The following is a 10,560-nucleotide window of genomic DNA, read 5'->3' as shown; positions in this document are numbered from 1 at the left end:
TCCTTTCTCCACTGCCAATCAGAATGATCCTGGGCTTAAAGAATCTTAGAATTATGCTGTGTGAGTGTACTTTTTAAGGTTACTCAGGGGGAAGAGATGCGAAGTACATGAACTTAACTTTCTCTTTTTGCTAATGCTCAGTTTCCTCACTTATTAGGTGAGATTGAACCAGATAATTCTTATTATCCCTACTGGCTCTCACATTCTATAATCCTAAAGGTCTGTGCACCAATTTCCACAGGGTATTAGGAGAAAAATCAGGAATCATGCATACTGCCCCCTACGTATTTGTATTGTATTTGTATTCACTTTGGTCCAGAAAAGATATAAGTGATTTCTTTCTTTTATATGATTTTATTTAATACCTGTACCATTATTATTATCATCCTAACTTTTGCAAACAATATATATAATATAAGGAAACCAAGACAGTGAGGTTAAATAACTTGCTCAAAATTATACAGCCATTGGATAGCACATCTGGGACTTAAATCCCATGCTGCCTATCGACTAATCCTCTTTTTGAGCCTCATTTTCTGCACCTGTAGAAATGGTTAATTTTGCTTTGTTTGTCTAACTCATAAAGCTGCTGTGAGTCTCAGGTGAGACAGAGTAAGCAGAAGAGTGTTAAAACTGTAGAATGCTATTCACCTAAGAGGCATTATTGTTAAATCCATTACAACATCTTGAACATGATCCACAGAATGAATTAAATGCACCTGAGGCTTTTACATGTCTATGTTTCACTTCCTTGACTATACTCATGAACAGGGCACCTTCTCACTGACATAGCCATATCACCATGAATAATCTTGGTCAGACTTAGTTAACTTCAGAAAGAGCCACATTTTTTTAATGACCCAGGCTGAGGTCTTCCAAAATTATAGTTATGATACATCTCATTGAAATCTATATTCCTATAGCTATGTTTAAAACTCTTTGGAGCCAGGAAATTGCTTTCATCTATTCTGAGAACTAGAACAGAGCTTTGCATGGTTTAGTTACTCAATGTTTACAAAATTGGATTGGGTTAGTATTCCCATTTTCTTGTCTGACTTACAGTCTGATTTCTTGTATAGCCTATGCCTGTAGGAAAGTCAGTGACAGGCTGTATAACTTTTTTAATTAAATGATGCTACACATCTCTCTTCTTCAATAGCCAAGCACTTGCAAATGAAAATACACCTTGGTTTTTTGGCCAGTGACTCTTTCCCTCAGAGAGAGAAGTTGTTTAATATGTTACCCATAAAACCTGAAATAAACTTGTCCATGATTCTTATAAAAATAAGATGTAATCCTACACAGGTGTTTTCTGTTCATACTGCTTGGATTGCCTTTGTTAAAAAGGAAACAGGCTCCAACTTAAAAATGTTTCCTGGGAGACTAGCACAACATGTATAGATGGATGAGAGAGACTCACATGGTGATGGTACATTCATTTACTTATCTTTCTTTAAAATTTTTTGTCATAATGACCTAATAATGACCCATCGATTGATCTCAAAGGTGTAGTTGTTGGGAACTGACAGGTCTGCTAATGAATCTTTTTAAACTTTCAAGGAAGAGAAAAATATACCTTACATAAACTGGTTCTAAATATAGAAAAGGAAAATAACCCTTTTAAGAAAGAAAATTATAGACTGTTATTTGTAAAAATAGATGCATAAACTTTGGCATGGACAGGAAAGGAGCATGAAGTCACACGAGGTCAGAGATCTAAGGGTTAACTTTAATGAACCACAGCATGTAGACCTCCAAAGAACATTCACCAGTAGCCCTTGAAAGCTTCAACATTTGAACACCTGCCACCAGGGATGGCTACATTATTGGTGGGACCAAGTGCAAAATGAGTATGTGAAGCTCCTTGTTCCAAAAGAAGAGGGAAGTGCTGTTAAAGGTACTAAAATATAGAACGATTCTTTTGCAGTCTCTCTCTTTGCTATAATGGTGGGTGTTTTTTATTTGCTGTTCAATGTCATGCTCTAGAAAACACAGGAATACTTGAAAGGTGAGTGCATACATTCACAGGCATGGGAGGACCCTGCGGTGCCGCTCAGCATCCACACATGCACGGAAGCACATGGCCCACAGGCTACTCAGTACCCCCTCCTGCTAACCACTGGACCAGCACTGCTGTGCTCAGGCCAGGGGTGGAGAAGTCAGTCTTCCTGATTCACTGGTCAGGGTCCCAACCAAAGCAGACTGGCCAACCTCAGGAGATTATAACTTCCCAGGACTCACACCTTACCTGGATAGGGGGTGGGTAAGAGGCGTGCTCCAGTCTAAACACTCTTCAAACCCACCAGGGCACTGCCAGCCCAGGGCAGGGAAATGCTGTGGTATGTGTGGACCTATGTACAAGCCCCTGCCAGGGGAAGAGAGCAGTGGTGGGCCTCAGGTGGGACCAGAAGAAGGAGGCAGGAAAGTGACGTCCAGAACCTGTCCCACAGGAAGCGGAACTGCACATGCCAAACCTGGGTACACGTGTTGTTGTTCCAACAGACTTTATTTACAAAATAAATTTAAAGATTACATTATTAAGAATTTCAAGATGGCAACTGTAGAGCATTAACCCCCAAGGGTGGGGCCTTGTGTGAGGATACTGGTTTCATGCTCAGGAAACCAGGTGTACCTGCCCCCTAGAGGACATCAACCAAGCAAAGAACTAAAATACATTATACCATTTAAGTAAAAAGACTTTTGTCAATCCCTAATCTCACCCATCCATTCCTTGCCCTTGAACCTGGTAGAATGGAAAAGGGTAGGAGAGAGGCCTGTACTAGAGCAGATGTTACCTTCTTCCTAGGACAATTTCCCCAGTTCAGGGTTTAAGTCTGAGGTGGGAAAAGTGAAAACACACTGAAATCAGTCTAGGCTTTATACCCGAAAACAAATCTCCATCATCAAACTGTTACGTTTGTATGTATAGGTCTATATCTTCTTGTTAATTGATTGATTGATAATTCACAGTATCTAAAAAGCTGTGGGATCTACCTGAGATGCCAGCAAGGGGCAGAGAAGTTGTAGCTAATAAAGCATATTAAACAGTCATTGATTAAAAATAAAGCCATATTCTATCAGTACCCCCAACAAATTCAGATTATTTCATGTAAAATATAGTTCAGCAATATAATAAATGGTTAATCTACATTAGTCAAGTAGAACTCAACAGAAATTCCACCACTGAATTTACTGCATAAAAGGAGTAAGAGTTAATGTCATGAGAGAATCAAATGATCCTAATAACTTAAATAATTTGATTACTTTGGTCAAGATGGCATATTATATTGAGTACTTGGTGACCAACATGCAATTAATTACTTTGATTGCCCAAAGACACACAATCTTTTGTACAAATGAGCAATAATCATCTGATTGTATTAATCTAGACCAGGATATCACCCAAAATAATTAAATATAATTAATTTTGCCCTCAAATCCAAATCTCCCCTTAAGACACATACCACAGAACTTTGTTTTGTGAAATGAACCACATTTTTAGCTTCTACCGTTCTCCTTTCTTTTGCCTTATTTTTCTCTCCTACTTCAAAATCACATTATCTCTATAAGTCACATTAAATTATTAGAGCTCTTTTCAGAAAACCTCTTTCTTCACTGTGTACCTGAACTGCATATTCATTTAAAAGCTCTTTAGCAGGTATTCAGGTTTCTTTCACTTTGAGTCACCATTTAATTTAAATATGACCTCACCCAACATACAACCTAATTAACAAAACATATTTTAAGTTATTCTGGGGTGGCATGAATGCTCTAAAAATTTGGTTGATGTGTGGGTTTATGTTCATAACACTTCTTTAGAGCGTAAAACACTTGAAACACCTGCATTAATGTTCTCTGAAGAACAGAAGAAATTAATGTATGTAAGCACTTCCTTTCTTAGCGTGCCTTGTTCAGTTAGCTAGTCTTCTTGAAAATATTGTGTTACTTTTAAACAATTCAGGCATGGGGCGCCCGGGTGGCTCAGTCGGTTAAGGATCTGATTTCAGCTTGGTCATGATCTCACGGCTTGGGGGTTCGAGCCCCGCATCAGGCTCTGTGCTGACAGCTCAGAGCCTGGAGCCTGCTTTGGATTCTGTGTCTCCCTCTCTCTCTGTCCCTCCCCTGCTCATGCTCTATCTCTCTTTCTCAAAAATAAACAAACATTAAAAAAAATTTTTTAAGAATTTAGGCTTGTGTATCGAACCTCAGAAAGCATTACTACTTCATAATAGGTTTAAAAATATTTGTTAATGACATTATAACATCATCTCCTTTGGATGGCCTAAGGCAAGGAGTGAGCCACTAACAGCATAATTTTGTAGAAAGCCTTTGAAGCACTCTTGTAGAAAATAAGTTTCTATAATGAATTGTATTGATCCTGGGATCAAAAGTAATAGCACATTCATCAAATGGCCTAATTGATAATAAAATATAGTTCAATGTTTCCTACATCAAATTATTAATATATTGAAAAGAAAACTATGGTAATTTTTCTCAGTGACTGTGAAATCCCTTTTCCACACACAGCCCTTTTATTGATCAAAAAACATTATGATTCAGCAGTAGATTGAAATGGAAAAACAACTGACAATGTGGAACCTCATCTGAAGAAGCCCGTGTGTTCCTGGAAAATTGCAAGAGTCAAAAAACCTGCCCCCCTACCACCATTTTGTCTTCTGAGAAATGACCACTTGCTGTCATATATTCTAAGACCCACCTCTACCCTTCCTCAGTGAGTAAGACTCCTTGTTTTTATGTCTTTTTGGATTTCTGGGCTCCCTTCCTTAATTTTGAGATGTTCCTCATTAATGAATATCCTTCCTAGTGGAATAGCCTGACAAAATCATCTCAATTATCTGGTGCATTTTTTCTTTCAGTTTCTTTACAAGAGAAAACACTATGTTCAAGTTCTTTGTTAAATTCAGGGAAGTCAAATTGCAGTTGGAAGGTGACAGAACCTTAAAATTAAGCCAGACTTTACAGTGTGTTTTAAAGCAATGTGTATAGGGAAAGACTAGGCATCACGCAAATGAAATAGCTGGAATGTAACACTGACTGGGATGCCTCCGGCCCTACCAGGAAACAGCACCAGGTATAGAATTGCAGTTGAAATAGCAATTTCCTTACCACTTTTTAACCTTGCTTCTTTGAGGGTGTTGTTAATCTTATTGGAATTCTGACCTTAATAATGACTACAGAATTAGGTATAATTCCTTTCCTCATTAATCTCCATGTTAAAAAATTGTGTGTGTGTGTGTGTGTGTGTGTGTGTGATTTGAACAGGCTTAAGAGCAGCACGATACAAAATGATAGACCTTATTCATGCAAACTAATCCACCTGCAAGGATTAAGACAATGTAACCATAAATTATGATTGTGCAACAACTCATATGCAAATATTTGCAATCTCCGTTGCCCTCCTACTTAAAAAAGGGCTTGTGATGGCAGTAACAATCATGGAAGAAAGCAGAATTTAAATAAATAGAACTGCTTTAAATCGGTATTTTATACAATGTCTAAACTTCTTCTATAAAAGAATGCCAGTGGATATAGATCCATATAAGACTGGTAACTGAGTCTGACATGACAGATTCTAGTGGCAAATAGGAATTCCTTCAGATATGGCTAAAAATTTTGTTTGTAAAATAATTTTACTTCTAAATATTCTTTATGTTGCTAATTGCAGCCCATTATAATCACACACAATAGGAAATAAAACCAAAGTCCCCCAGGAGAAGATGGGTTACATAAATTACGGTACACTCATTTAGTGGATTGCTCTGCAGCATATAAAAATTATTTTGCAGGAAAAAATGGCATAGAAAGTTGTTTATGTAAAGAATAATTAAACAAAGCTGCATTTTTAAAAAATGTTGCTTATGATCCAGAGAAGAAAATCTGGCTACAAATTGCCTAAGTTAAACACATTCCCAGTTAGAATGTAAGTTCAGTTAGTTAGGGAGTGTCCATCTTTACCGTATCCCTAGCAAGGTGTTTGGCGTGATATAAGTGATTAAATTAATAAATGCAAGTATATACCAATGATTCCATTGGAAAAATGTATGTTATGCATAGAAAAACTCTAAGAATATACATTAAAATGTTAACTACTTGGGCACCTGGGTGGCTCAGTCCGTTGAGTGTCTGTCTGACTTCGGCTCCAGCCACGTTCTCAGGATTTGTGGGTTCGAGGCCCGCGTCGGGCTCTGTGCTGACAGCTCAGAGTCTGGAGCCTGCTTTGGATTCTGTGTCTCCCTCTATCTCTGCTCCTCCTGCATTCACACACACACACACTCTCTTTGTCTCTCTCTCTCAAAAATAAATAAACATTAAAAAATTTTTAAATGTTAACGGCTTAATTCTGAGTGGAATTTTTTTTGCCACTTGGTATTTTAATTTTTATAGTGAAATTGTATTTCTTTTGTAATCAGAAAACAATAAAATTAAGTTAAAAATATATCTTTCATAGATTTTCCAGAGCAGTCCCTATAAAATATCCTGTTTCTATATTTAGGCAGTTTACAGAGCTGGCTGGCTTTTTCTTAAATCTTGGAAAGCAGCTTATTTTCTGAAATCCTCCATTTTATCCAAGCTTATCCCTCAGTGAACAATCACATGCAGTCTGTTCTGGATTGTGATCAGTAAATGAAGTCAAAATCAAAATGAGGTAACTATTATATGCTGTCTGTCACTCATACATTTCCAAGGTAACTGTGATTTCATTCTTTTTGAAATAACAGAGCCAGGAACATTGGTGTTCCTTAGTGGAAATGAGGTTCACAGGAACAGTTGTACCCTCACAGTCTTCTACAAGCCACTGATTTGAGGAGATGAAGACTGGCCAAAATCCCAAGTGCTCATTCTGAATGTTCTAATAATTCTCTTGAGCAGCAAGCGTATTTTAGACATTACTGAAAAATGCAAAGACTGTTTCTAGTCATTAACAAAAGTTATGTTCGATCAGCCAACAGTTGTGCATTAGTACTCCTCAAGAGGAATGCTGAGTGTATGAGTAGTGTGGTGGAGACCTAGTCTTAGTCTAGAGTGCCAGATGTATTCAGCGATGCATTTGATTTGAAATTGTGGAATAAATATGCCCAGGGAAAGCTTTAGACATTCTGAATGGTATAGTTCAACGTAGAAGAAAAACAGTAACATCTGAGGAACCCAAGAGAAGAAGGGAACAGTATAGATTTATTCTGTTCATTTGTAGATTTTTCCTTTTTTAAAAAAAAAAAATTATTTTGAGAGAGAGAGGGAGAGAGAGAATCCCAAGCAGACTCCTGCACTGTCAGTACAGAGCCCAACTCAGGGCTTGATCTCAGAAACCTCGACCTGAGCGGAAATCAGGAGTCAGACACTTAACTGATTGGACCATCCAGGAACCCTCTCCCTTTTTTTTTTTTTTTTTTTTTTTTTTTTTGTAACATTGGTTGTATACAGAGTATGTCAGAATCAGAAATGTTAAGCCAACTGTAGAACTCTCCTCAAATAATAGCTACAAATTCTCAAAGAAACACCTAGCATATTAATCTGTTCTGTATTCTGAAAATATAATCCTATAAAATTACTATTCCTTTTAAGTCAAGCTTAAAAACTGTTAGTTTTCTAATTTATTTATTGTCTATCCATAACTAAATGGACAAGAGTTTTAATAAATTATATTAGTTCAATTTTGGACAGTTTCCTAGAAAAATATAATCCTTGGAAAATTCTGAAGGAATTAGAGAAGTTGTATTAAGAAAATAGAATGAAGTATCCCAGAATTAGCCTGTGAGGGAAGTTATGATAGAGATGGGATTTGCCTTTAAAACTTTTGTGCCCAAGAGGAAAATAAGTTTCTAGAACCCTATGTCACTCACAGCAGAGAACCAAAATCAATGTTACTGGTAAATAAGCAGGAAGTTACTTGTCTTTTAACCTAGCACAAAATAGTTCAAATCATTTTGGTTCACTTTATGGTGAAATAAATGGCAATACACTTAATGTAACACACCATTTAATTTATTTCCCTTAATTCAATGCCAAAAGTCAAAACAGGAAGGGAAAATATTTCATACTTCTTACTGAGGGCTGATCTCTAAATGGAATCTTTTTCACAAAATACTTAACACAAAAGCATGCACACTACCAGTCTACACAATGAATGCTAATCGTTAGAGGTTTTTCTACTTAACAAACATTTATTTAATACCCACTTGACCTGATTTACTTGGCTCAACCAACGTTACTATGGGATTACTATGGGATATATAAATTTCTTTCAATTTTTCACTCAATACCATGTCTGGAAGCATCTTCAGTCATTTATGAACTGAGACTCCACATCCCTTCATGGATATTCTTTTCCTTGTTTTGGTATCCCCTTTTCAGAACTCAGACAGCATAGTGTACAAGCCTCTATTTTACATCTATTGTAATTATTATATTTATTATTTATGAAAGCTACCAGTTCACTGTTCCTGATAGGCTGTGCACTCACTGATAGCAGGAATGCCGTTTTATATTCATTTTTGACTACATAACACCTAATAAAGTAACTGGCTTATACAGGAGGTCAATAATATTTGGTAAATACAGTAACTAATTCACTAAATGCCTCCCGAAAGCTATGAAAGCTATGACTCAACTGTAAAATACAAGATTCTATTACTGAAGATTGACATATTAATTTAACATTAGGATAGGAGCAAAGTTTAGATGTTTTGCTCTTGGACTCAATAATATATGAAATTTAATAGTGAAATAAGATAAAAGACTTGATTGGAGATGGACAGGGAAGCTCTTCATGTACATCTCAGCTGTATAAGTGTCCATGGTCCCACCTTGATGTTGATGTTCTTCCTCACAAGGATTCAACTCTGTTAGGTAGCATGGCACATGGCTAGCACTAAGAATCAATGCTTCTTGAATCATTGTCATAGTCCAGCTTTATTGCTTAGTTAATACAAAACGTTTACATTTAGAAAGCAAGGAGGGTCTAGGCGAAGTAGTTACAAAGCCCATTCCTGTGGAAATTTTTCTGTAATCTGCATGCCTGTGACTCTTATGTATGGAATCAAATTCTCCAGGGACCTTAAACTCTTCCTAGATGTAAATCGGTCAACTTTAAAATCTTCTATAGGCCAAGAGAGGTGACTGACTGGCTGACTCCCAGTTGAATCAAGTACAGTCCAACTCATAGTCAAGAGTTGTTTGTTGTGGTTGTTTTGTTAACCTACTCTGATTCCAAAATGAGTATTATACATTGGGAATTCTTCCTCACACATATACACCCCAGTAAAATAAATTAAATGCAATATACACAGTGGGAAATAAAATCCTTGAGTAGGTGTCAATGACATGATTATTTTCCAGAATGATTGCACCAATATGCCCTCCTAAGGATTGTCTTCTCTTTATCTGAGATGTATCTGTGCTGGGGCTACCTGTGGATCTTCCTCGCATGGCGTCCTCTTCTGAGTGTAGAGAAAAGGAAGTCTGCTCCATTTCAGTCTTGCTGTCATGGTAACAACCGTCGAAGGCCATGGCTTGAAATGTATCAATATTATACATTCCAGAAATCTGACAAAAAGACTTTTTGTTAGTAAGCCATGAATATGGTTCTATATGTAGGAACTACAGTAAAAGTCTAAACAATCAGATTTTTAAAAGAGTTTCAATAAATGCTAAGAATGTTCTGCTTATTTTTTTTTAATTTTAGTTTATTTTTTGAGAGAGAAAGAGAGAGTGAGCAGGGAGGGGCAGAGAGAAGGGGGGACATAGGATTGGAAGCAGGCTCTAAGCCAACAGCAGAGAGCCCAATGTGGGGCTTGAACTCATTACCTGTGAGATCATGACCTGAGCCAAAGTTGGACATTTAACCAACTGAAATACCCAGGTGCCCCTGTTTTGCTTATTTTAAAGAATAGAATTCTGGTTTTGCTTTTGGTATCTGACTAAAAGTCATTTTAATAATAAATGGTAAACATTATCAAAGAGATCTGTTTTTAATAGGGACTTAGCAAGGTTTATTATTATCTCCATAGAGATAGTTGAACATTATACAAATAAATGTTTCACAATTATAATGTCAGTGTTTTCTAATTTAGTTTTGGCCTGATAGACTTTTACACTCAATGCATGTTTCCCCAGAAGGGAACACTGTTTCAGGTTTCCCTCTTTGTTTCTGCATAGTATGAATTGTTTGACATAAGTTTGAGTTGAAATTGAATATGATTTATCAGCAAAACCAATTGGATTTGCTTTTCAACATATTTTTGTCTTTAGAGAAAACACAGTAATACGCCTGGTCAGTGTAATTTTTTGTCCAAAACCAAAACAATATTATCAGGTGATCGACTTATGCTTAAATTTGGAGTAGGGATAAGAAATGATTTTAGCTACTCTCTTTGAATGCAAATTGGTCAACCCTTCTCATTTTTTGCTGAGAAGTACCTATAAATGATACCAACACAGCCCAATTAAACAACTTGAAATTGGCTTATTTTTCGGAAGGAGAGAATGAATTATCAATGCTTTCTGGCTCCAGTGCCTGATTAAATCTAAACTACCACTTTT

General features: G+C 36.7%; 1 protein-coding gene across 2 annotated transcripts in view; it reads right to left on the bottom strand.

Moving 5' to 3' along the window:
- Positions 1–8,610: 8,610 nt before the first annotated feature.
- Positions 8,611–10,560, bottom strand: part of GABRR3 (gamma-aminobutyric acid type A receptor subunit rho3) — a 49,813-nt gene continuing 47,863 nt past the window's right edge. For both annotated transcript variants that reach the window (XM_047875706.1, XM_047875705.1), the window contains one exon: positions 8,611–9,564. In XM_047875706.1, coding sequence (XP_047731662.1) covers positions 9,262–9,564 — 303 coding nt within the window. In that variant the 3' untranslated portion in view covers positions 8,611–9,261. The remainder of the gene's footprint in view (positions 9,565–10,560) is intronic.

The sequence above is a fragment of the Prionailurus viverrinus genome, chromosome C2, assembly GCF_022837055.1.
Source record: "Prionailurus viverrinus isolate Anna chromosome C2, UM_Priviv_1.0, whole genome shotgun sequence".
Lineage (NCBI taxonomy): Eukaryota > Metazoa > Chordata > Mammalia > Carnivora > Felidae > Prionailurus > Prionailurus viverrinus.
Note: the sequence above shows the minus strand (reverse complement) of the source record. Positions and strands in the feature narration are given on the sequence as shown.